Source organism: Amblyomma mixtum, chromosome 4 (genome assembly GCF_055824585.1).
Source record: "Amblyomma mixtum isolate Tamu chromosome 4, ASM5582458v1, whole genome shotgun sequence".
In the NCBI taxonomy this organism is placed as follows: Eukaryota; Metazoa; Arthropoda; class Arachnida; order Ixodida; family Ixodidae; genus Amblyomma; species Amblyomma mixtum.
Genome location: NC_143015.1, coordinates 138,271,012 through 138,299,004, shown reverse-complemented (window position 1 = coordinate 138,299,004; position 27,993 = coordinate 138,271,012). Strand labels below are relative to the sequence as shown.

The 27,993-nt window shown below is 46.5% G+C and overlaps 2 protein-coding genes across 2 annotated transcripts; one reads left to right on the top strand and one right to left on the bottom strand.

Moving 5' to 3' along the window:
- The first annotated feature begins 1,316 nt into the window (after positions 1-1,316).
- LOC149348427 (U-scoloptoxin(16)-Er12a-like) lies at positions 1,317-4,416 on the top strand. Its single transcript, XM_089541759.1, has 3 exons — positions 1,317-1,416; positions 2,827-2,947; positions 4,290-4,416. Exons 1-3 carry the CDS (start codon positions 1,317-1,319, stop codon positions 4,414-4,416), a joined length of 348 nt encoding a protein of 115 aa, XP_089397885.1.
- Positions 4,417-7,063: 2,647 nt separating this feature from the next.
- Positions 7,064-22,048, bottom strand: LOC149348426 (uncharacterized). Its single transcript, XM_089541758.1, has 9 exons — positions 21,976-22,048; positions 20,330-20,587; positions 17,248-17,470; positions 14,889-15,039; positions 12,612-12,715; positions 11,586-11,736; positions 10,219-10,392; positions 8,927-9,052; positions 7,064-7,273 (listed from the first exon to the last, which is right to left on the bottom strand). Exons 1-9 carry the CDS (start codon positions 22,046-22,048, stop codon positions 7,064-7,066), a joined length of 1,470 nt encoding a protein of 489 aa, XP_089397884.1.
- Positions 22,049-27,993: the final 5,945 nt, after the last annotated feature.

Sequence of the window (27,993 nt, the reverse complement as noted above, 5' to 3'; positions counted from 1 at the left end):
CTTTCATGATTATATCATTGCAACTGGTCGCTTACCCTGTCAACTCCATATGAAATTCCACCGCATGTACAAAAGCGTATTTTATTTTATTCCTGCTATATCTAATTTGTTTATTTATATAAAAATTTTAACAATTCATATATATTTTCTCATTTCAATCATTCTACTATTCTACTTATCCCCCCCCCCCCCCCCCCCCCCGTGCATATACAGGGTCTGTTCTGAAAGTAGTAGGACTGTTTTTTTCCTGGGCGAACGGGCGGACGAGAGGCGGTCTGCGCGTGCAGGATCGTTGAAGGGGGATATTGGGAATGCTGAAATCGGCAGTCGGCTCTCGGCCGTTGAAGAAAGCAGGTCGCTTGTACTGTGAACCCTTGTCGAAACGTCTCGTCACGCAAAATCATGGAGCGTTTACCGGATCAGCGATACGCGATCAAATTTTGTGTAAATCTTGGTAAAACGGGCAAAGAGACTAACGACATGATTAAGGAGGCCTACGGTGATGCTGCCATGGGTAGACCAGGTATTTTTTGAGTGGTGCAAGCTGCTCCGAGAGGGTAAGGAAAGAGTGGAAGACGACGACCGCTCAGGACGCCCTTCGACCAGCAAGACCAACGAAAATGTGTAGCGAGTGAAACATTTACTGAACAGTGATTGTAGGATGAGTATCAAAATGATTGCTGATGACTTGCGCATTCCCCAAACCCACGTTTTTGAGATCCTGACAGAAAACTTAGCCATGAAGAAAGTGTGCGCGAAGTTGGTGCCGGGAGTGTTGTCAGAGGAGCAAAAGGCCAACCGGAAAGCGATCTGCCACGATCTTCTTCATCATGTGAATGAGGACCCTGATTTTTTGCCCAGCACAAGGCGGCAACGCTGCCTCGGGCCCTCTACAGCCCCGACTTGGTCCTGCCAGACTTTTTTGTATTCCCGAAAATAAAATCTACGCTCAAGAGGAAACATTACGGATTGGTAGAGGCGGTTCAACAGGCCGTGACGAGGGAGCTAAACAGCATTCCTGTCCAGGCGTTCCTGGAGGCGTACCAAACTGGAAAACTCATTAGCAGCAGCCTGTAGGTGCGGAAGGGTGCTACTTTGAAAAATTTTAATCGTTTTTACTACTCTCATGAATAAACTTTATTTTAAAAAATGAGTCCTACTACTTTCAGAACAGACCCTGTACCTCCTTGGCATTCACCACCGTGCCTTGGCCAATCCCCCCGCGTGGGTATGTGCCACTTTCATGTGGAGAAGAAGAAGAAGAAGTAGTTGGCTGCTTTGGTCACTTTTCAGTTTACGCTAGAGAAGACGGAGTCATGCATCCTACAACTGCAGCTCTGCTGATTGCCTTCACAGCCCAGCTTCTTCATGTCTCGGAGCAGTCCACCTGGATAGCGAACGTGCCCATTGTCGACGGTGAGTTCGGTGACTCCGTCATGATATCAGGTGTACCATGGTACTAAACCACTCACAAAGGAATGCGCAGCCAGTCGTTCCCTTCGTTTTTATTTCATTGGGTCGTGACGTCAGTCGCGATAAAACGAAGAGGAGCTGGGGAAGAAAGCTGTCAGTTGGAGGCATGGCCGGTTTGGACGCCGATCCACCGCTAGGTACTTCGCCGTCGCATCCAGTCCGGCCGTGTCAAGCTGTTCACGATCCGCCAGTTCCTCGCACAGTAATTGCTCGATTTCTTTCCTGAGATCGAAGTCGCTCTGAGAAAGCATGTCGGGCATTTCAAACGTTTCGTCGTGATTCGCCTTTTGACAGCGTCGGTGCCGATCCTCTATTCAGGAATTGGCATGCTTATGCAAGCAGCTAGCATAATGACATGTTTTTGCTTTGACCAGTGCGACTTATCTGTCTCAGCCTGCTACGTCACAGGGAGCAGCGACCAATTACAGAGGGCCGAATGAAACGGAATCAAATTGATACGTTGCCGATTTGCACTTTCACAGTATAAAAATTTTTAAAACGCGAATCATATGCACCGGTGTAGTAATTGTGCAAAATAGAAGCTATAACCAGAGCTACTTCAGGCACTATCATTCGATATTGTCAAACGCGGATTTTATAGATCACCATATGGCTTTATTGGTTGATCAAACCGTTTGGCTCGAAAAGGCGTTGTTGCTAAACTTTACCTTGTAACCTACATACGTATTACGATGGAGCGAATGTACAGCAAGGCTGCACTGAAAGAGCAGCGTAGTTGTTTTCCTGCTTGTTTCTTCCTGTATCGATTCATACTGTGTAGATCACATCATCAAAGAAGCAGCTCAGAATACAATATCATGCATTTCTATACAAGTATAGATGAGCCCCACTAAAATGCCTTCTCCCCTTATGCTCAGCACAGAAAGCTGCTTTTTTGTGTGTGTCACCCAGCTTCGCCAATCTTTGAGTGAAATTAATATTTCCCACTGCACTGTGTGAAGTCTATCAGAACTTCATGAATTTGTGCACCGTGACTGCGCCAGTGTGTGGCACTACAGGTGTTTATTTTTTCTAGCTTTTTTAAATGCAATTCTGATGTCAAGCTCTAATATATAGTCGCATTCTGTTATTTATAACCAAAATGTGCGAAAGTCGCTGACAAGAAAGTCACGGAGCATATTTCTTCATTGAACTACGAGAAGTACATACCCTGCATTTTTTTTTTGATGATGCGCAGCTGTGCTACCCTGACAGCAAGATATAAGTTTTTTCATATTTTATTTTTTCTCCTACAAAACCTCGGTTCGTCATTAGCATCTATTTAAAGCTTTTTCGGCTAGCGAATGGACCTGCAATCTGTGTGCTTTCCCTCATTGCTCTCTCGTGTTTAAGGGAACTGTGTGTACGAGAACAAGAAGATTCCAGTCGAGCAAAGCATTTTCCTGGAAGAGCCCTGCGCACGCTTGACCTGCACCCCAGGGAACGCTACTCATGGATACGTGGACGGCTCCGGGTTGGTGGCTTCCATCCTGCATTTACTACACCTCAATTTAAAGATACACTTTTACACCGTTGCCGTGGCCCTCAGGATTTGGTATGGCGTAAAGCTCTGCGCCGAAGATGTCGACATGCAGGCCCTTTCAGTGCATCTAACGAGCATAATAACGATCTTCGATACCGAGGTCATGGGATTTCCCGCCGAACTGTGCAGCTCGGAAGCAGCGAAAGTTACAAATTTATGGAGAGCAGCATGAATTTTCATCCTCAGCTGTACGGTCGTTGTGCGGTCAGCTGTACAGTCATTGAGGTCATTGAGTGCGGCAAGTGCCCCAAAATGCGGCTTGGCACTAAACTCTGCAGCCTGCCCGCATTTTATGAATGTCCATAACTGTGCTTGAGTGTGAACTAAGAGTGTGCCTTGGTTACGGTGACAGACGAGAGAACAAAACTTGCAGGCAAGGACGGCACCTAGCTGTCCTGTCGTTTTTGTTCTCTCCTGCGCTCCCTCTTTTGTTCCCACCTAAGCGCACTCTTATTTCATCGACATGACCAAACTACAGCCTGCCGATTATATTGCTTCAAAAGGTAACGGCATGGTTGTAACAACTCTCAGTCCTGAGCAATACTAAAATTATAGATGCAATGGCAGATAATGTTGCGTTACCCAGGGACGTACGATTTGTGAGCACGCATTTGGGCATCCTACGTTCCCGATAAATTCTGGCGCCTCGGCCACCTATGGCGGCAGTGCTTGGCCGCAGACCAACTTCTGACCGTGACCGCCAACCATCGGCGCCTAAAACGGCAATGATAACAACTATGGACACTTTGGCAGCAGGCTTCTGCGTAGTGGCTTAGCTCAAAAGGGACGTAAGCTGAGGGAGTTAAGATTTTATTCCCTTATAATTTATTTTCACACTGTAGCCTCACCTGAAGCTGCAACAGGAAGAGATGTTATTTTTTTAAACGTCAGTTTATGACACGGGTACCGAGAGACGTTTAAGTACCAATTAGCCCGATCCCTCAAACCTGGGAAAGAGAAAAAAATGCGCAAACAAATCGTAACAGTCAGCAGTGTGTGTAATAACATATAGACCCAGAGAAACGCACAGTAACAAGTCAGACACTAATCGTACAACCTGACAATTCTTCTAAAGTCAGAGCATCAGTACGGCCAAGAAAGGAGTGTAAATTTTCGTGGTGCGCTGGCGAAAATCGCATTCCAATTTCTGAGTACGAGGACTGTAAGGTGAACTGTTTAGCCCGTAATATCGTCTTAATAATGATGGTTTAGAAAAGTTGAAATATTTGCCACGCAATTCAAACTTTTACGCGGAATTTCTTTCTTTTCACAGGTGCGGAACGGCGCGTGTTCTGGGCACCTCGTGCAAGCTGACACGCCGCAAGGGAAAATACCCAAAATGCTGCGGCACCGTTGAATGTGCCACTTCCACTAGGCCTAAGGGCCGAAGGCATGCATAACCTTGCGGCGACCGCAAGTGTTCTGAACTCGGGAGATGGCTCGATAAATGACACACACACAAAACAAGCAGATGGTAGTGTTGTAATGAAGTTTCCTGCAGTGTTTTCTTTCTACACTAGGTCAGTGTAGCATGATACACCATGCAACGAGTAAAAGTTGAAGACAATGTCAACCACGTCGTCCGATTTGAAACGCCGAAATGGTTGACTGAGATAAAAGAAAGCATTATCAGAGTAACTCAAACCATCTTTAATTAAAGCATCAGATATTACGCTAATTCAGTAGTTCAATTAACAAACAAAAAGACATTGATAAAGAGATACAAAAACAGTGGACGAATGCTGAGGAGGCGTCACTGCTTTCGCAATCTCCCAATGCGAGTCGCAGCAGTGACCTCAATTTTTTTCCTCCGCTTGTCCGTACGTGCGGCATGGCTTTTAATGTCGATGAATTAAGGGGAATGAACTGAGAGTTTCCAATTAAATATGCTTTGCGATACAAAAACACGCTGTTGTAAAAGCTACGCTACTTACCTCATACAGCACTGAATGTCTGTACCCGTACGTTGCTGCGCCGAATTTTGTTGTGTTCAGGAGACGGTAGTAAGGATAACTACGCCTGATAACGCTGTGATGCACCACTGAACTCTTTCCTTGCCGCGGAAAAACAGGCAATTTTAGGGTAGGTTGTCGCGAGAGTTGGTTGGCATTTATCATTCTTATAAAGGCAGCGCTAGTGGATGACGGACAGGGACAAGCTGTGTTGTCGTTGTTGTTAGCCTTTCAAAAGATGGCACATACCCACACTGGGGGGGATCGGCCAAGAATCGGGAAGCAGAGGTTGGTATTCACCCGTGCATAACGGAGGAGAGAAAAGCATGCGGGAGAACAACACAGGTGAATTCTACCTCAAATAGGGCATGGACGGAAAAGGGATGAGAGTTCGGATGAGAAAGAGAGAGAGAGAGAAAAAAAGAGAAATAATTAGCTAAGTCAAAATGTAATAATGCATAGAAAAGAAAATATTGTAAAATTTAGCATGGTAGTCGATGAGATAAACTGCAGCAAAAACTTTTGATTAGCGGCACAAATAGACTTGTGCCTGAAAACAAGTGGGTAGGCGCCAAATGATAGCAAAAGTGGGCTGCTCAAACTAAGGCTGAGATGCCGCAAGGGCTCCTTTAGCAATTTTCTACTCAAAGAGGTGAAACGGCGACAAAGGAGCCAAAAATGATAAATTTTAAATTTTCGGGCGGTGAGCATAAGAGAGTGTTCACCCATTCATTCTGAAACATTTTCTTGATTGCAGCACATCATTGTGTAGATAGCATTATTCTCCTTTAATTGATAATATGAAAAAAATATTTGATAAAATTTGACAGGCTCGCTGAATACGAATACGCCTAATTTTGTTCACCACTGTTGCTTATGTGTGTTGATGTATCTGTATTACCTTTTGTTGCTTCTCCGATTGATTGCCGTCTTGTTTCATTCTGTATTATCCGTTGTTTTGTGATATTTTTTTCATTTTTGTGTAAGACTGGCCGTCATCCTGCTGTCATGCCAACAAACAAGGGGTCGGGACCTCGTCAAGCTGTTCGAGCTTTTAGTCCCGTACTCTCCTTTTCTAAGGAAATAAAATGAATGATTGATTGAAAAAAGACTGACAAAAATATGGAACACATTCAGTCGGAAAATATGAGAATAAGAAACCTAGAACATGCGTGTTGCGTGTTACTATCACAAAAATGAATAGCAGCACAGTGTCGTACACACGCGGTATCAGTGCGGCTCTGCAGACTGTCGCACACTTTGGAGACATCGGTGCGACCGCGAAAGACGAATCTGCGCTGATTGTGATCGGCCGCGGAGCGTGAGAAGGCGGGATGAAATCATAGTCGCGGCGGCAGCGTTTTCATGGAGCCGAAATGGGAATGACTTGCGTGTGCTTGTTTGTTTGTTTGTTTGAAACCTGTTTTGCGGCGGGCCACCCACCTCTCACCGGGTTGTGGGCGGCCTGCCAAGGCGTATATATACGTATACCTGGCACCACCACCACCACCACCACCGGCCGACCTCTCCACCTTTCTTCCCTCATTAAAATTCCTTTCTCTCTCTCTATACCTGGCAAACTGCCCACATGATTGTGAGCAAACGTCCCGCCGTGGCAGGTGGCAGTTCAATTTATGATTGGACGCGAGAGGTTTTTCACGAAGGGAAACCTAGGTCGCACAAGCCCCCACCGGTGCCAGCGCCCGCCATCGCAGGGCACTAGTGCGTCGCTTAACCGCTGCACCACTGAGCCGAGTGGTACGAGGGCTCCCAGGCATCTATGAATGTAGAGAATCATCAATTGCGCCTATGAGCACATTAACACATTATCGCTATCCGAACACCTAAATCGAAGTGAGAAACCGAAGTGGTAGCGTACCTAATGCGTTTTTTAACTTTGGTCCAAACCGTTCCCATCTTGGGCCTTCAGGACATGATGGTACGTTCAACACTACGTTAGCAAAGTCTCGCGATGTAGGCAAAGATGACACACAGGCGCCCAGGTCACCGTTGTGTACCGTCGTTCTGCCTTTACTCTACGAAAGGCGGGGGAGCCTTATTCCGGCACTAATCGCAAACAACGATCGTTGCGCCATTAGCTAACGACGCTGGTACATGACTTTTCGTCGAAGTCGTGATTCGCCAAATTCTTGTAGTAGTCGACGATCCTCCTCAGCGCCTTGAGGCGACTGTGCGAGCCAAATTTGTTGAGGGGCGAGCACTCGTCCGCGTAGTCGTCGTAGTCGACATCGTAGGCAGCGATGCCGAAGCTCACGTCCAACATCTTGCCTTTGACCTTGCATAGCTGGAAGCCAAGAAAAGAAGGGTTTTATTTAGTTAACCAGTACTATCCTGATCCACAGGTTTGCCGAACCTAAAACACTTCCTTGTGGATGGTTGGTTGCTGTATGGAGGTTTAACGTCCCAAAGCGACAAAGGCTAACACACACGCCGTGGAGGAGGGCTCCGGTTATCTAGACCGGCCGGGGTTCTGACTACAGTAGGGTAAGAGCAGGATAGATTAATTTACTAACCAGGTAGAGGAAGAACTAAACACAGGAATGCATAAGGCTAGTATACCCTGAATTCCGGTTTCGAAAAGGCTAGTTTTCGCCCGCCCTGCGGCAACCATGTTTGGCATAAGCTATTAACTCGATCCCTTAGTGCTCCTAACATGCTGTGACCCATTGATTCCTAAACGAAGGGCAAAGTAGAAATTACTGAAGGATAGTGGGTCCACCAGCCTTCACTAAGCCCTCATTCTTGTTATAGTTAACCGCCGCATAAGGACGTGCGTCCGTAGAGTAGCAGTTCTGGGTTCATAGAGCTCAGCATGCAAAGGTAACAACAGTACACGAACTTGCGGAGGGTCAATAAAACGGATGGGAGTGCGCCTGTCAGAAGAGCCGACCCCGAAAGTCACGCAGCAATTATTCGTTTGCACTGCTCGCCTGCAAGCGAAGTTCGGAAAGCCCTGCCTTCTCGTTCCGAGCGACATTCACTGCGTAAGAAACTGGAGGCGGACCATCTCAAGTTCGTTCATCAATGCCAGAAGCCGATTTCAATTCTAGTTAGTTTTAGGCCACTTCATGAGAGTATACGACAGAAGACTACGCAGACTACACGTAGTTGTGAAACACCTTTGCGCCCGTTTTTTGAGCGGGCGTGATTGATTGATTTGCTGGTTTACTGATTGCTTCAGCGATTTAGAATGAATTAATGAATGTTTATTTTGACAGAAATACAACGAAAGTCTGTCGAGGAGGCTGACAAAAAGGCAACGAATGTCTGAGTAAGCGTCAGTCCCCTTTATGAATACACATCATCATCAGAGGCATAATCACAACTTTTAAGTGTTTTACAGAAAAATTACGCGATGTATAGGCTACGTTGGCTTTATCTCGAAACTCAACGAAAGCTTGCGCTCATCGTCCAGCACCCATTCAATTCGATAATTTCAATTATCCATGCAGCGGTGTCACCACTACGCGATAATATCATAGCGTCCCACTGGATTGCATAACGTACACGGTGTCTACACACGCTCTCGTGCAAACAAGTTCCCGCCATCCATATGAAGTTATGACATGAGTGTGAGGCAAAGGACAGGGTTAATTGGAGAGCCATGGAAGAGGCCTTTGCACTGCAGTGGGCGTAGTCAGGCTGATGATGATGAGTGTCAGGTAAGCGCCAGCGCCTATCTTATTGACACATTGGTCACTGGAGTATACACTGTACAAACCACCAATCCCTCTCTGTATGCCTGCGGCCACACTCTGAAATTAGTGCCCGCAGCGCCATCCCGCGTCAGCACCGCAAACACTTGCAACGCCCAGTGGCCCAGATGTGCGTCATACTAAACTGTGATTTGGGGCACGCGTTATTGAAAGCGTACAGCCTGCCATAAACATCTTTCATTATAAAAGTGAGCTCTTTAGAAGAGCAGGATATGCGGTACCTTGGCACACAGTCCCTCTTCGTTGTCGTAGGCGAACACACGCCGCCTCGTTGTATGATGAGTCAGCATGGCATAATGGTCAGGTTTGTACTGGAGTTGAGGTGAGTAGTCGCTGTCTTTACACACCTGCGGAAGATAATTAGTATTATGGTTGTTCGGTTGCTTGCTTCGTAAGTTAGCCAGTCACTCAGACGGTTAATAAGTTATGGCGCAGGGGCAATTGCGGTGCGCCTCATGCGTGCAAGAAGGCAATGCCGAAGTCACTGTAACCACAGCACACAAAACAGTGTCGCATTTCGACCAGGAATATGCGTTTTGTGTAAGAAGCCACCATTTACAACAAGAGTAACGAGGCACGGCCACACCTCCGAAGCGTGACTCCAAGTTAGCCCCAGCGGAACTTTCTGCACGTGAAAAATATCATCCCCTGCAGAAGGATGACACAATATTTTAGACACATAATTCATCAAAGTTTCCAAAAGAAAATTCAGAGAGGCACTTTGTTAACTTAAAGTGCGGTGAGGCGAAAGCCTTAAGCGCGGTGTTGCTGCTTGCGTCACTGGTGTGTGGTTAAGACGTTAAGCTTCGCCTCTAAGAGTGGAACGCGACAGCGTCTTGCAACGCTGCCAGGGAGTCCACAGAACGCCATCGCCCGTTCGGCTCGACGCCTTGCTCGTCGGTAATTTGGTTTTTGAGGAAAAGAAATGCATCTCTCTCGCATATCTCGGGGGACACCTGAAGCTCGCCGTTACGAGAAGGGAGGAAGATGGCAGTAAACGAAGACACCATATTCACTGGACGCCACTTTTTACATTCCAAACCATCGAGCTGGAATGGCGGAGTGGTTAGCGTGCCTTTCGTCCTTTCGTGCATTCTTTACAATAAACTGCTGGGGAATCTACGCACTCCTAAGTGCACGTGCCATGCGCATTCCAGTTTTGAAATTGAAGTCACTGTTCTTAAAATTCTTACTGGGTTAAAAATTACCGCCATGAATCGCCGAGCACGCGACGGGCGTACCTGCAAACTTTAGAACCACCGGGGCTCGATTGGCCCGCATTGCCACAGGCTCGCGAGCTCCCTTTCACAGTGCTCCAACTTGTACACTGCCGCCACGTCCCAATGACAACCAGAATGCCTATTAGCGTACACTACGACACACGCATAGAAGCCAGTCACTGGCCTACTATCGACATAGCTGGTATGGACCTCAATCAACAGCCTGTTGAAAAGCTGGACTTATATTTGGTCCAGCGGTCGAACAAACCCTCGTCCTTTACGCGGCCACTCACTTCCGTGTAGCTACCGAATGACAGTACATTCCGATTGGTTTCGCAGCGTGAGTAGAACTGGAACGGCGGTCCCGCAATGGGCGACGTCCAGCGTCCCTTCATGGTCACCGACACCAACCCTTGGCCTGACCCATTTTCGGCGTGGAACACGCGAATACGGGACGGCGCAGTCTCCTGCATGAAATTGGCGTCAAATTTTTCTGTGCATCTCGAATTTTATCAGCGCGGGCAAGCGCTGTGACACGTACAACAGCAAAAGCAGCGAAGGACGCTTAACACGCTTAAACGCTTAAACACAGAAGCGGGTGAACGCAGGGGCACGTAAAGAGCAAAAGGCCTCGAAGGCAGGCGAGGGTGCTGTCCAGAATAACGCAGGTTCTATTCTTCCGAATCGAAGAAAAGGAGCAGCGCCAAAGCATGCAACCACAGACGAAGAAAAGAGAAGACACATGCTTGGTTGCATGCTTGCATGCTGTGGTAGCGTGCTTTGGCGCTGCTCCTTTTCTTCAATTCAAAATGCACCAACTAGCCCAAAAAGAGGTTTTCTTCAATTATTCCGCCGCGTAAGGAGCCAGGGAGAACTTGCGACGCTGCCTAGCTCGAAGAACCGATGCGGGCGAAGACGGTGGTGCGCCCAGTAGACACATGACGTGGCCGACACCCTAGTACGGTTACCTCCATCTATGAGCCGCACGGCATGCGCTACAGCTTTTATAAATATAGATTTCACGCATTTAATTTCATAGTACGGTGAAAGGAAAGCCCATGTGTTGGTCCTGGTTCGGTACAAGAGCTTAAATGAACAGCTTTGTGAATTCAGGAAGGGGCTGCATGTACCAAGAGGAGGTGCGGAGGAGACCAGTAACAGGCTCAAATTTGACTCCACATCCCCGCTATGAGAGAAGGTAAAAAGGAGGGGTGAAAGGACAAAGACAGGAACTGACCTAATGGACTATCGGTTGATCTGTACCCCCCCCCCCCCCCACCCTGACATCGTACTTTTCACAAAGGATGACATGGATATGTTCGTAAGATAACACCGAAGCCCCTTCGACTGAGGCGAGCCTTCCGAATTTTCCCCCAGATTTGGTTCCTCTTTTCTGTGTCTGTCTCTGACGCGTTATTATGGCGCATCCAATCGTCGCTTGGAAGCTTCAGTCTCATAGGCGCTTTCGTCTGGGTGAATTGGTTCATAACAGCAATCAAAGGAATAAAATTACACAAAGGGATAAGAAGAAGAAAACGAAAGGGACGTGAGGCGCTCTGTCCTGCCCTCCTGTTCCTTTCGTTTTTTTCTTCAATCCCTTTGCCCAGTTTTATTCCTTTAATTCAGTCCGATATGATGATCCTCGAGCACGCTGGCTTACCAGGTCGAATTGGTACTCATCGAAGAACTCGTCCGGTAGGGGAATCGACGAGTACCGGGTCGGAGGCATCACGGCGCAGTTGTCGACAGTGTTATCGCCGAATCTGTAGTGGCCATGCGCAACGAACAAGTCGGGGGTGTGTCCCAACCTCCTGCACATTGACAAAACATAATCAGTAATTTTGAGGGCTTTTTTTTCAGGTCGTCTGGCGAGACTTGGCACAAGCGTACCAGTTGATCTCGCAGCTGTAGCCTGTAAGCAATGCCTCAAAGATTAATAATCATAGTAAGATCGGTCGCCTTTGGATGCAGCGGGGATATGCGAACTTTTGAGATGAAATCGCCAGCAGGTATTTCACACACAACGGCAGCTTTTGTCAGCAGACTTTCGGCACAGCAATGGAGGCAGTCGTCTCGGTCACAACGGCGGAAATTGCGATCGAAGCCATCGAGAGAAAGCTCTGGCCACCATCCAGCTCTGACAGAAAATATTCCTAAGGTACGTGGACGTGTGTTCTGCCCTAGAGCGGTAGCCTATGCGCCTTTTTTTGGACCACCTCAACGCCACTGAGACTTTAATCAACTTTACTGTTGAGGCAGAGACCGACAGCTGTTTACCGTCCCCTAAATTCGTGCACCGACTAGCCTTTCTTTTCGTGTCTACCATTCCTACGCTACCTACGGGTCCAGAAATGGCAAATTTTAGCTGCTATACCTAAGCAGCTGTACGTTTACTATATCCGCACAACGCCGTGGTAACCGCGTCGCAGCAGTGGCTCAGTGAATAACGGGCTGGCTTGCTGAGCCCAAAATCTCGGCCCCAGCGGCCGCGTTTCGATGGAGGCGAAATGCATGGCGCCCGTGTACAGTTGGCACGTTAAAAGAGCCCCGAGTGGTCGAAATTAATTCTGAGCCCTCCACTACCGCGTCTTTCACAGTCCATGTCGCTTTGGGAGATTAAAGCCCACACAATATAACATAATCATGCTGGTAGTTGCCCTTTCGAGGCATAGCCCAAGGACCTGACCTGCCCTGAACGGCGAGGAAGTAGGTCCAGCGCGTAATTTCACTCGGCCCGGCAAGCACTGTGAGTGAAGGCTGGCCCCACTCCGAGGCGAGGTCGTGGAACATCTGTAAGTGAAAAAAAAAAGAGGTTTACATAATAATCCATAGCACGCTTGCATTACTCTACTGCGTGGTATTTCTTTATGGTGCTTAGTGTTGTCTTTCCGCCAATTAAACATTTCTCCAGTATGTACAGCACAGGGGGTTTCTTTCCTTGCCACGTTGCACGGCTGCTACAACATCGTTAGCATTCCAAATACTATGAAGATGAGAGGAACAGGAGTCCCCATTAGACCGCAAGCTAAAGCTGCCAGGAGCGCTGAATAAGCCCGACTACGAAGCTTATAAGCGGACTACTTTGGGCCACATTTGCCCCTTACAGTACACATTCCACATTTGCACATTTGCCCATAGCACATTGCACATTCGCACATTGAACGTTGCAGGTAAGCTGATGCATTGCTCGAGGCTGTCTTCTTGCTTTGTGCCCACTACTTCATCCTCTTCTTTTTCCGAGCTTATATATATAAGAACTACTCCTTGCAGGGCTCAATAACATCTAGTTCTGTAAGGGGTAGATATTCTCATACGCAGGTGTGTCTACGGGTAGGCGTTATCCTAGATAACCGAATAACATCAACTCCTCACACTGAGCAGCAAGTATTCTTGAAGTTGAGGATCACATAAAAAGTACATGACTGACGCTTTCATTACGTTTCTCAGATTCAGGTTGCCCTAGCCCTAATTTAGACCCTTGTGTGCTCACCTGGATCAGCAGTTTTCTACCCAATCGTCTCCAGTTTGTTGTCGCCAACTCCCATTCATCCGCTCTCTCCCATGTCCGGTCGGGTGTTCCTCAAGGTACTGTTTTAGGCCCCCTTCTTTTCCTAATTTATATTAATGACCTGCCAAATAACATGTCATCTAACATACGCCTGTTTGCCGACGATTGTGTGATTTACCGCTCCATAAATAACCGATCTGATGTTGCCGTCCTACAGAACGACCTCCTTGAAGTGCAAGAGTGGTGCGATACCTGGCTCATGAAACTAAATGTCAATAAAACCTTTTTATCCTCTTTTCACCGCCGACGTAACTACTCACCTCCCAACTACCTCCTTTACGGTTGTCCCATAACTCAAACCGACAATATTAAGTACCTAGGTGTCCATATCTCCAGTGACCTATCCTGGCACGGTCATGTTACTAATATAGCTAATTCAGCCAATCGCGTCCTTGGCTACTTACGGCGTAACTTTTCCTTAGCACCCCCTTCCGTCAATCTAATTGCCTATATATCACTTGTCCGACCTACACTAGAGTACGCTAGTTCTATATTCGATCCTCACCAAGCCAACTTGTCGAATTTACTGGAATCTATTCAAAATCGCGCTTCGCGATTAATTCTTTCAGAGTACTTATATCTCGCTAGTGTAACTGGACTAAAATCTCAACTTGAACTTCGTACCCTAGCATCCCGTCGTCAACTAGCTCGCCTTTCTCTTTATCATACATTTTTTCACAGCTTGCCACCGAACAACGCACTCATCCGCCCAGCCCATTGTTTATCCCGTCACAGCCATCCCAAAGCAGTCTACCCCCAGCGCGCCCATACCACAACGTTCCAAAAATCATTTTTCCTCCGTACTGCCCTGGACTGGAACGACAATCATTTTTTTTTGTCATAACTGCCGTACTCCCCGCCCACCCCTCATGTAATACCCCTTAAATGGGGCCTTTGAGGACCTTCATGATGTACCTTTGAGGACCTAATAAATGAAATAAATAAAATGATAAACTGCTTTGACTTCCACGACAAGTGGGTAGATTATTTTCCTATTTCCATATTCCGTTCATCGGCTCTGTTGAGCGGCTCGGTCCTACAGTTAAAAATGGTCGTTTTAGCGGATAAGAAAGCTAGTTTGTCTTTACATCTACAAGATGTCAACCATGTCCACTGCGTGCCAGCGCGGGATTGCTAAACCGGCTTGTAGTGATGGCAATCATGCTGGAAGTGATGGTAGCGAGGTTCTGGTTTTGCACATGATTCTCTAGGGGCCCGATTTGCGTGAAAAAAGCGCAGAAAAATCGAGCAAGGACGGTAATCTGCACCCGTTAACTGAAAGTGAATTATTTAGTGACTCATATCGGCAGCACTCGACAGCCAGTGTTTCCCACGTCCATCTGCACTTTTTCCCCATTCGTGCTTCAAGCGAAATTACGGGAGAGCCGTCCTCACTTTGAGAAACAAGATAGCATCTTGCAGCTCATGGGCGGACGCGGCTTGGATCGTGTCCAGCACTCCAACGTGGAAGATTCCAATGCTCCAGAAATCTTCCATGGGATTCCGGCGTGCCTGACTCAAATCCGTTTTCACCCGCTCCATCTCCCTGCGCAAAACGTGTGTGGCACAAGGATTATCGCATGGGGAAAAAAAGGAAATACTGCACATTTTCGCCCCCTCTTGCTGCACACAATAAGAGTAGCTGCGACAGATGCACTTCCACCCCGAACCCCAAGTCACGAGGAGGGAGCTGTCACCTTCTTAGGCCTAGATGACATGTTACAAATGGTCACGTTAGTTGAACGCAGGAGCCCCCTATTTCCGTGATTACATGATATATATATATATAGCACAATAAGGTAAACGTACTTGGTTGCTAGTTTAAAATAAGATGCGAAATTGAGAAACGCTTCGTTTATTGGGAGTCGACGTTTCGGACAGAGCCTGTCCTTTTTCAAGTCTTGAAAAAGGACAGGCTCTGTCCGAAACGTCGACTCCCAATAAACGAAGCGTTTCTCAATTTCGCATCTTATATATATATATATATATATATATATATATATATATATATATATATATATATATATATATATCTATATATATATATATATATATGATATCTTGGCAGCTGATTGATCAATATAAGATAAAGTCTCCAGAAATTGAAAAACATAACAGGATTTAATTCACGACGTTTCGGCTAAAGGATCAGCCTTTTATATATATATATATATATATATATATATATATATATATATATACATCTCCCTGCGCAAAACGTGTGTGGCACAAGGATTATCGCATGGGGAAAAAAAGGAAATACTGCACATTTTCGCCCCCTCTTGCTGCACACAATAAGAGTAGCTGCGACAGATGCACTTCCACCCCGAACCCCAAGTCACGAGGAGGGAGCTGTCACCTTCTTAGGCCTAGATGACATGTTACAAATGGTCACGTTAGTTGAACGCAGGAGCCCCCTATTTCCGTGATTACATGATATATATATATATATATATATATATATATATATATATATATATATATATATATATGATATCTTGGCAGCTGATTGATCAATATAAGATAAAGTCTCCAGAAATTGAAAAACATAACAGGATTTAATTCACGACGTTTCGGCTAAAGGATCAGCCTTATATATATATATATATATATATATATATATATATATATATATATATATAGGTCGTTCGATTGGTTGGGCCCTTTCAGTGCTCAGTAGCACCATAATAATTATGCAACCGTATTAACAGCTGAAGTCTAGATGAGCATGCAAGACTTTAGTGAATCCAGCAGAGTGTATTAGCAATTACTGATTCCAGAGAAGTTCAATATACACCGAATGAATGATTGGTCATGACGTCATCTCGTAACGGACGCCGACATTAAAGGGGCTGCGAAACACTGCTTGGGGGGACACCGGTTATACTTCAGGTGGATTCTTTATGTCACAGAGATGCTGTCTTAAAAAGAATTACAGGAATCGATGCACAGGAACGGGAGTTATTCAATGAAGAAATTTCAAAATACAAGCAAACAAAACGCTGCCCTCAACTAGATTTTGGCGGGGCTTCCCACTCCTAATTCGCTCTCCCAATGACGGCTCCTGGCGCAACCAATCAAAACAGCCTGCCAGAGCACGTCGCGGAAGTTTGCACTCTACGGTTGCCTGCTCTCTGTAACTCGTTCTTGCTGAGTCTGGCAGCGTCGTTTCCATGCCAGAGCCCCTGGTGGTGTATTTTTATTTTACTTGCTTTGCAAGGCTTTTATCTAAGACAAAAAGTTGTTTTTGTTGATCTAATATAAGACGCAGACAGGTGACAAAATGTTTCTCTATTTATTCACACAATTTGCCGTATATTTACTGTTTGTACAATCATCAAGCTCATGCCAGGTGATGTCATATCCGCTGCTGAAACCCGCCACTGTGTGGGGACACCATCAGAGCCATGAATTTGTTTTTGGGAGGACGTTAAGACATTAAAAAACGGAATATACGCGGTATTACCGACGCTAATAGCACCATTATAACTTACTCTATGCGATCAACAGGGAAAATAGTCAACCAAGATAATGTTTCTGGGCCCCTTTAAATTTTCTGCTATGACAAACAATTTCCATGTCGACGCCAAAGATGCTGCAAGACCCTCAAACAAGCTCACTTGATATGGAATATCCTAAGCATTGTACCTGTTCAGTTCTTTTTCCTTCAAAGTATATCCGGAATCTTTGACTGTCGTCAACACTTGGCGAAAATGAACACTCACTTATTTTTTACGCGGATTAGAATACTCACTGGAAAGCGAACGCCAGCCCGAGTGCAGTTTTGGTATATCTGTCAGCAGCCCGCAAGAAGGTCCTTAGGTCTTGACCGAACCACCTGTGATTGACGAGTGTGTTCTTCTCGTCCACGTACAAGGAGTCGAAGAAGGCGTAGTCGCAGAGGCCGTCTTCAGCCATCACCGCGTCCGTCCTCGTCCTGTCGCCGTAGGTGCAGAGTAAGGTCTCGGGCCCCAGCGCTGTAGACGAATGCAGCAAATTTCGCTATGGCAATAAGGCGCGTATTTGCGGCATGACTTGCACACATGAGAGAAGCTAGCCACATTGGATCGCATACCTATACAAGACCAGCAAGGCACGTATCCGTTGCGCATGCTAAGCGGCAGACAACCGTCCGCACTTTGCCACTGCACATGCCGGCCAGGCACCCAGTCTAGTATTGTATAAACTTATACGTATCGGCCGCACTAACTGTTCTAACGGCGTTAAGCTTCAAAACTAATCCTAGCCGCTGGCAGAAACCGTAACTGTCAAGGCAGAAAATGACTAGTTAGTGGTTCATGAATAATTAAAAAACGAACTCATTAGGAGTAGAACAAAAAAATAAAAATAGACAGGACGAGCGCTAAACTGATATTTAGCGTCTTGTTTAGACAGGACGACCTTGGTGATCGTCCTTTCTTTTTCTATTACTTCGTCTTGGTGCTGTGGGCTAGTCTTCATAATTAATCGCAGCCAGAAGCTGCAATGGTAGCGAGGGGGATGACACAGCGTAATTCCGCCCAAAGCCCTTCTCGTCCTGGAGCTCCCCTCTTGCTCTAAGCGGCCCTCTCTCAAAGCCCCTAACAGATCACGTATGAGTCTCGTTAAATCTCGTACGGTGCCCGGATGCTCTCATTTCAGCTCCCGGATGTGTGGAATTTAGTGCCCGGATGAGTAGAATTAAATGCCCGGATGTTGGCTCTCGGTCTCGGCGTGACGTCATCACACTGCCGACAACGCAGCATTTCATAAAAGCATTTCATGCTTAATACGCTTACTTACCGCCACAATTGCTATCCAAAGACTACGGTAAAAGGGGAGAGATGATGTGAACAGCGCATGCGCTGACGCTGTGCGTACCAATGAGTGCGCACATAGGTATTTACGCCATGCTGGCGTCATACATCTATGTTAACGGTACGAAGGAGTTCTGCAGGCTTGTGTACACATGCTGGCGCACGCTCCATGGTGCAAGCGGCATAGATATGACCCTGCAGTAACGTCACCGCGTGGCAATATAAAGTGCGGTGCAAGAGATCGCAGACACCACGGTGCGATGCGCTCATTCAGACAATTTACGCAACCTAGCGCAAGCATTGCACATATTTTATTGTGCTATTTCACACGCCGAAATTAGTCAGCAATCATCATCATCATCTAGGTCCACAGCACGACAATGGTCTCTCGCATATCCCTCCCATTAACGTTGTGCTGTGCTAGCTGTGACCACTTTATTCCAGTAAACTGCGTAATCTCATCCACTCGCCTGATTCTCTGATGCCCCTTCTGCGCTCGCCCTCAATCGGAATCGATCCATAATGTGCCACAAGGCAAAGGCCTCTAGTACTGAATGAACGGACGCATCAAGGATCATAAACAGCTTCACACTCCGGCTGTCATCTGTGCCTGTCTTCTAGCTTAATGCGTCGTAGATTCTCAAGGCCACACATGCATGTCGAAAGTCATACCTATCTGGGTCCCTCCCTCCCTCTGTCCAAGCCGCGACCGCCAAAGGGGAAACTTAGTCCATCGCCGCATGGTGAACAGGTTTAGGTTTAGGTTTAAATTCAGGGTGTCTAACGTCCCAAAGCGACTCGGGCTATGAGGGACGCCGTAGTGGAGGGCTCCGGGAATTTCGAACACCTGGGGTTCTTTAACGTGCACTGACATCGCACAGTACACAGGCCTCTAGAATTTCGGCTCCATCGAAATTCGACCGCCGCGGCCGGTACCGAACCCGCGTCTTTGGGGTCAGCAGCTGAACGCCTTAAAACCACTGAGCCACCGCGGCGACCCGCATGGTGAACAATGCCGCCTTTTCAGACCATCCGTCTGCGCACAAAAGCCACGGTGAGACATATGTGGTCAAACTTGCTTCAAGTTCCGACAAACAGCCAACAGTGCACCTACATACCATATTTGTGTGTGTTGTATACTACCGAACTGTCAAAGAAACCATTCAGCGAGTTTTTATTTTTATCAATTAGGCCACCTTAGTGTTCTGTGTGTTCTTGCAAGCGCGGGTAAGCAGTTGACGCGGTCCAGTTTTGCGGGAAAGATAATTTTGAAAATTTGTTGAGCATCAGGTTGTTTCCTTCAGTCACTGCCCCATAAAACTTATTCAAAGTATATATTTTCAACATTAAGTAGTAAGGGGGGGGGGGTTAATTTTAGTAATATTTAGATTCTAAGTATTTCAGTTAAGCGCCTGGTTGCTACCTTTTACACATTCGTAGTACTGGTCATATATGTTGCAAAATTTCCAACCAGCCATTATTAGGACATTTGTAAAGTCAACACATTTTGGCCATTATACGTGCGATTCGGAAACTGAAACTGCATGGGTAGCGAAGCCCGCACAAAAGCGCCCACCATTACACGTCACCTGTCGCCACCTCTGCCCCGCCCCCGCCTTGGGGCTTTCCACTGCTCGCGGTTCAAACCGTAGTCGGCCAAAAAAGCTATGTCCCACATGCGCCACAGAGTGACATATATTGGTGAGTTATGCTGTAGGCGCTGCAGAATTTATAACGATGAACCATAATTTCTAAATGCAAAATTCTTTTCAAATGTTTAATCACCCGCGGAAGATTCCTAACTTCTTAGGGTGATGCTCTCATGAATTCTTTAGTAATTCATTCATTCCTGCTGGCTGTCAGCTCTTCGAGCAGTTTTCATCAGTTATTGTTCACTGAGTCACCCTTTCATTGATCGTAATATTCACGGGATGTTCAAAATTCTTAGCAGCTTCACTTGCGCGTCCACGTGTAGTATGCGCGGGTTTTCTGGAGGGGACTAGCCTACGGTACCCGGTACAGTCCACAAGCTCCACTGACCCTTCGGACGCGGAGTGGTCGTCGTCAACTCCACCGTCGTCGACTCCACCGTCGTCGACTCTACCGTCGTCGACTCTTCGGTCGTCGACTCTTCCGTCGTGGACTCTTCCGTCGTCGACTCTTCCGTCGTTGTCGACATCGTAGTTGGACCATCCTTAAAGACCGGCAGCTCCACTACCATGGGGCGAGCAGGGCCTAGGGGAACACGGTCGCTCTCGTCGCTCTGGTCCGTGGTCTCGGTGACAGGGTTGGCGAAAGCTGCACGCGTATTTACAAAAGCGACGTCAATTTCATAGGTTGCCATGCCACCTACCCACTCACCCTTTCTCAGTTAGCATATAGTACGTTTAGTTAGACTATCATGCAAACAAATGTCGAAAAGTCGCAATTCTTAACGCGCCCTTTGAATCAGAACTCTACTAACTCTGCCATCTCCTCCAGCACCTGCTAAACAGCCTCGTAATTCCACCCTTGCGGCCGCAAAATAATGTCTTATGAAGTTACTCCTACCAGTGGTATATCTTAAATACACACTGCCGGAGTGTCTAGCCTGGTGAACGGAATGTGATATTTAATGCATAGCTTTAAACCGTAGTGACTAAATGTTAAAAACTGTACTTTACAGGCAATTAGCAATGGGACACAAAATAACTAACGCGTGAATAAATTCAGGAAATCCTTATAGAGATCTGTTAAACTGTGCTCAGGAGCTCCAAGACGAAGCTGCTATTGGCACAGATTTAATGGATGGCCTAGCTGCTTGTTGCTGCCGCCAGTACCGTTCTTGTCGGGAACTTTACTGTGCTGGTTTTCTAAACACGCCTTTTCCACACACAGCGGAGAGTAACTGATGTGGTAAGATAAGCCGCTGCAGCCCAGAAGAGCGCTAGAATGTGGAAGTAGCTGTGTAAGCTTCCCAGGGTATGCGTGTACTAAGTGAATCACAAGACCGTTTTTCAGCGGCAACAGCATCGAATCACCAGTTCAATAAAAGGGCTCCACCGCATCAGGAAAAGCACCAGCAGAAAAATATTCAAATAGAATTTTTCTATTTCAACATTGTGCCAAAGAATCGAAGAAAGAATTCTCCAAGATGAGCACGTATTTCCTAGTGAAGAACTGCGTTGCAATTCCTGACTAAAAGCTGCTTCCTTCTTGCAGTGGTTCAGAGAAAATCTGTATCTTAAGCCCTCATGTGGGTCAGCAATAACAATAAAGTACTGCTGACAGTGCACGGGCTAACTCGTGTGAATTCAGCTTTCATTGTCATCTCCTAGTGGACAAGGAAGGGCAAGCTTAAAGTAGGCCTTCGCGTATGCACGTGGTACAGTAAATGTTCCCATGACATAGATTATGTTCTTCAGCAGCGTGCTGTGGAATCTAGGATGCCTTTGACCTAGCAAGGATCTCAGAGCTGAGAATATTTCTGCCGCTAACTGCACGGATTTTGAAGTCCGGGGAGGTAGTAAACGGCCAACTGCATGGCTCTAAATTACCCAGGCCCCGTGGCCTGGGAACCTTTGATGCGCATTGCACATTCCCGCACATTCCTTCCACACGAATAATTGTTTTTAGAGTTATATCCACGTCAACGCAGTATTCCGGTACTCTGGAGGAAAAAGAGAACAAGCGTAGCCAGTGCTTACTGCTTCCCAGCAACACCACCGTAAAGGCCGAAACACTGATGAGGAAAAACAGCAAAGAACACAGGATCACCATGAGTGTCCCCGGGCTGTTTTCCCTGCATGAAGGAGATACAAGAGTAAGATGCTTGTTTCCGCATGACGCCTTACCTGAGTTTGTCATATGCGTCCTTGGGAACAAAAGTGTCGACTGCACGCAAAAAGTGATCTCGGCGCCTAAGTGCTGTTTGTCGTTGATCACCTAAATTCACTAAAACGCGGTGCAGGATACGAGTATACATTTTACCTCCACAAGTGCGGTGTCCAGTAACTAGCCAATAGCAGCCCTATGGGCGTATGTTGTGGCCCATGCCTCCCGACGATTTTCATTGTTCACTTTGCATCTGTTACATGTTTATGTCTGGCTGCGCATGCAGTGTACATTCGCCGCAGAATTCTAGAGGCCCGTGTACTGTTCGATGATAGTGCACGTTAGAGTAGCCCGGGTGGTCGAAATTTCCGGAGCCCTTCACTACAGCCTCCCTCGTAGCCTTAGTCGTTTTGGGACGTTAAGCCCCATAAACCAAAATTTAAGGAAATCTGCTGCATGCTTACGTTTCTTACATTAGTCTTACGTGATGTGTTATCTAAAATTGCTGTGTTTCGTCTAATCATACCACCCAGCTTTTCACAAGACTCTTACCCGTGACAAGCCCATCTGCACCACTACCCGAAAATCCCTCACTTTTTACTCCTGCACACTACACTGTAAACACAAATAAGAATGTATAGCAGTAAAAAGTGCGTAAGCTGCCCTCTAGCGGAGTCTCTTTTAGAGGCAGCATATGCTTCCCAAGTCCCGGAGTAGATTTAGGTCACTAAATATACAGAATGTTTACTTTTGCCAACTGAGGTATATTCCCATTGCAAAGAATAGTAACTTTGTGCATTTAGTAATCGGAGTTGGCTTTTAAACGTGAAAGAGGAGGTCCTGTGTTTATGAGTTAGAGATGATTGAAATCAGGGCTGAAATCTTCGTAACCGTTAGTGCTTCGCATGTTGTGAAAAGGGAACTTGTTTGTATGGCCAACCGTAAGTAATCCGTGTTTTAGTGATGGAAATCTACCCCAGGGCTTGCTCAGTAAGCGCCGCCCATAAAATGGAGTGTGCTAGAGGACATCTTACCCCCTCTTTACTACCATATAGGCGAATTCATATTCGAGTGTGATCCCCAGTTTACTCCAGCTCTTTTCTCCACATTATGTCGCAAACTCCGGGCGTTCAAATCCTCGAAGGTGAACTTTGCCGGCGCCTAAAAAATAAGTTCACCACCATCCGCAGAGGCTATTTTACGGATATTGACTGTCTGGCATTCAACATCTATGAAATTTTTCTTGACCACGTGTTAAGAACATTAAAACGAATGATAGCATGCAGTCTATAATTTCTGATATTGCGCTACGCGCTTTCTTCGCTAACATGTAAAGCGCCGTAGTATATCTATATACTAAGTAAATCAAAAGTCGCTGGGTACTCTACTCTGCATAGAGTATGGGAGGCTGTTTTTTACTGTGACCTACAGAAGGCCTTCCTTTGGATTTACTTGAAAACTGAAATTCTCAGCATATCGCCGCTCCGCAACCTTTCTCTAAAGGACACTCATTGTGCTGGCTGGTTTGCATGGAATAGTCTATCGTCTCCTCTTTTTTTTACCTATGGAGAAAATTGCTTGCTCAGTCACCAAAAGAGATTCGCATAGTAAACTTTGGTAGGTGAGTTTCTTCGAGAATTTCGCATCCATTTCAAACCATTTTAAAGAACCTAGAATAAATGCTGGTTTCCACGGCATGACTTCACACAATGTGTACTTACGCCCCTGCCTTAGCCTCTGGAAAAAAGAAAAAAAAAGACAAAAAGACAGTATGTGCCTGCACCTCGAACGATGTCAGAGTTTCAACTGAAAACTGCAGGCAGGCTTTAAGATTCAAAGCGTAGTGCAGGCAACGGTAAAGTTGATATCACGAACTGCTTGTAATGACACACTAAGACTCGGTCAAATCCATTTATGATCTTACGGACCCCAGAGACTACAATCAGGATGTTCGCAAGAAAGAATTTCGAAAAAGAAGTACGACGCAGTGAAATTGTAGCTTCTATGAAGCGGATTTTCAAAAGTATACCATCCCCTTAGGCTTAGGCGTCTCCTTCGGGCCTTACTTGAAACGTTCAGCTCATCCAATGCGTGAGCAGCCACAACGGTGCTAAAGCAGCACCACTACACAAGGGCATGTCTACTAAGTATTACTCTAATATTTTCACTGCACAACTACGTCCCGGATGCTACTATCATGCTCCGCAATTACCTCATAACTGAATACGATAGCCACAAAAAGTACGTTTGGTTTGGTTTGGTTTGGTTTGGTTTATTGGGGTTTAACGTCAAAAAGCAACTCGGGCTATGAGGGACGCCGTAGTGAAGGGCTTCGGAAATTTAGAATCTTTGTCCTTACAGAAAAACGCTATTGTAAGTCACTGGTGAAAAGGTATCGGCGGAGAAAAACAAAACGGCCCGTTTAGCCTTCGGTGCGAACACACAAGGTGCAGGCATATTAATTTACACGCCACCTAAATTGTCGCCGATACCTACCTTCGGTTGCGAGCAGTAGACAGGGCAAGCCAGCCTGTTCGATCCCCAATGGCCCTGGCGTTGCCTGTTCGGGCACAGGTGGTGGAAGCCCAGGGGGTGGGTACGGATATTGTGCGTACGCAGCTGGGTTCGCGCCTTGGTCAATGCCGTAGAGCCTGGGGTCCCCCGTCGGCTGTAAGTACGCACCTCCGGACATGACAAGGGCCAGGAAGCTGAAAAAGACAGTTTTATGAGCCTGTTCCCTATCATAGTATGTGCCTGTTGCAAAGGGAATTTCCTTCTCAAGAAATCCTAAACAAACTCACGAATAACGTACCTAATACACAGTGGGTGTGCGTAGTGCACCTTCAGCTAACACTCCATGAACAACTGAGCATAGAAAGAGGGAGAGGAAGGCAGGTGCACAAAACAAGGGCTTCGTGAGACGCAAGTTGTCGCTCACATTACGTGCTGACGGGTATTTCAGGCACATCTAGGCGACGGAGGGACAAGTGTGCGGCTTTGGGGCAAAAGCCTATAGCCCGACGACCGCGCAACATGTGGCCTTCCTAGAAGAAATGACACCAAAGCACCCCTTCACAGCAGAGTCCGTGAACCTCCGAGCAATGAGAGGTGGAGAAGTACGCTAGGGGAGAAGCCAGACAAAAATTCGGAGAAGGAATATATACACCATATTATGTGGTTCACACCCACGTTTTTATTAGCCTGTAAAAGCCATGCGAGAGCATTTATCAACCTACAAAAGCCCACCGCCCGATTCGGATAATATTTATCCCTCACTCTCAACATAATCATCAGCCGAACTACACCCCCCGAAGCAGAAAATTGCCTACTATACCTGCCTCTATTTCATATACGTAACCCATATATCCCACATATCACTGTCCTGTGACGTCTATGACCACCTTGTACCGGTATACTATTTAATCCCCCTACGCTGCGCTTGCCTTTTCTGGAGTCTAATCTATTAGCCTTGACGACCATTGGTTATCTTGCCCTCGTATTACCTGCCGACCCATGTCCCTTTCTGTCTTGTTCAGCTCGACTAGAATACGGTTAACTCGTGTTTATTGTTTGAAAACAATTTCTGTAATCTTCATGTTTTTTTTTTAAATTACGCTTATTATATTTCTTTACATAGGTGGCTGTGTTTCAATGCAAATTCATCTTCGAGATACTGATCTTCCGATCGGTATCTCGCTGATCGGTATTCCATGCTGTGCCGAGTGGAAATGAGGCCGAGAATACGGTTACACTCTGTCCTCACCTGTACACAAAACTGGAGTTTCGTCGCAGACTCCGATTCTAAGGAGTTTGAGAGCAATAACACTTTCAAAAAGTGCAAGGTTGCTTCAAAAAAGTTGTTTACATCACGCGTATGGGCATCTCTTCGACTTGCTGTTCACAACCGCTGATACTGGGAACAGGACTCAACCCAAAGTAGTGACAACTTTAATCCCGATAGTCTGCATAGTTTTCAATTCTATGGTGATTCGCCACCTTATTTGCTAATGAAGGGTAAGTTTCAGCGTCTCTTCAGAGTAGATATGCTTTGACTTGAACCCTCTTTTTTTTTCTTAGAGTGAAGACGATGTGCGCATCATATAGTAATGCATTCAGAGCGGAACTTCAGTCTGTACACAATGCAACGCAAAGTTTTGCAATAAACCTGCAAGTAACACAGAATTTAAGATATAATCAAGAAATCAAGTTCGCCTGCCCCAGTACATCAGTGGAAAAGCAATCAGTTATCAAAAGCGCGGCGCACCAAGATAGTCAGGCAAAAGACGAAACACCGATGAGTGAAGTGATGAGGAAAGCAATGGTACGTCACATACCAATCTAAAGACTTAAGGAAATGGTCCGCGCAGCGGGGCAGGTGTCCTTTCGAAGCAGCAGCGGGGTCTTGAGATAGACTTCTTCTTCACCCAATAGCCAAACCTCGAGACTCATGCTGGTATTCTTCATCGTCGATGCATAGCATACTTAGATCGCGACGTCAACGATGAAGAAGAATAAACGCGAGTGTGTCGAACCTCGCGCATTTGGTCACAACCGACCGAAGAAGATATCAGTCGCGAAGCGCCATTACTGCTCGGAGTGGACTTCTTGAGCCCTTTGGTGAGGATTCTGTCAAGTTAAATCGGTGAGTTCTGTCAAGTTAAATCGGCGAGTGACGTCCTCACTTGTCTCTTCGGTGCTTTCCCGCCGCGCTAGCTAACTGGTTGTGGTGCTCGGCTGCTGAGCCGAAAGACCCAGGTTCGATCCCGGCCGCGGCGGTCGGAGGCCAAATTCTAGAGGCCTTTGTACTGTGCGTTCTCAGTTCACGTTAAAGAACCCCGGGTGGTCGAAATTTCCGGAGCCCTTCACTACGGCCTCCCTCATAGCCGGAGTCGCTTTGTAACGTTAAATCCCCATAAATCCAAACTAAACCAATCTTCGATGCTTCGTCAGCTTGCGCACGTTAGTGCGGAAAGCTTTTGAGGAGTTTTAACTCTGTTGTCTTTTGAGAAGTATTAACTCTGCTCGAAATTATGCATTTTCTAATTTTACCTTGACTATAACGCTTTACATTGTGTTCTGAGGTTATTAAACTTCCTTCTAAATGACACTCTAGCCAGTGTACATCGCCAGCAGCCTGAGGGGGGAAAAAGGCCGATTCAAGTCAAGGACAACAGCAGAGTGACAAATTTTGTCCAGTTTAGCGCATTTCAGGCAACGCAGTGTACACACTTTTAATTTTTTTTTCAGATTTCTGGTCAGCGTCATGTACTACAACAGTCCCTACATCAACCCGGCGCGACATCCCCTGCCACACGGTTATTCCCCGGCCGCGAACGATTTTGGGCACGCGACCAGACTTTACGGGCCCGAACAGGACAGCCAGACCACACTAGTGATCGCAGCCGAGGGTAGGCATCCCGACTATTGATATGCCGCGGGAAATCATTTGTGCCTCCACCTGATCCGTTCAAAGTGAAATTTAAAACATTTCTATTTGCTTCTTCACTGACGAGTGACATAGAGATTGCGTATTTCACTGCAGACCATGGTTCTAAACCGGGTTGGCACCACAACACAGGTCTGCATGTTGAATCAATGAATCAGCTGTTTAATTAGAAAGGGAGGCTCAAGGCTGTTTGTTGGGCAATTTGGTTGTTAAGGAATGGAAAAGTACGGGTCTATTGGTACATATTGAAATACTTTGATCAACCTTCCTCAGACCGAAGTTAATTGGGCGATTGATTCACGCGGAACACATTTTGCGCTCACTGTATAGGCCCGTAGTAGCATCTTCGGTGAAGTAGTTGAGCGAAAGCATTGATGGAGTTTACGTACCCTCTCTAGTTCCCATGCTGTGGTGTCCGTCTGGCCGCTTTGTGATTCTTTGCTGA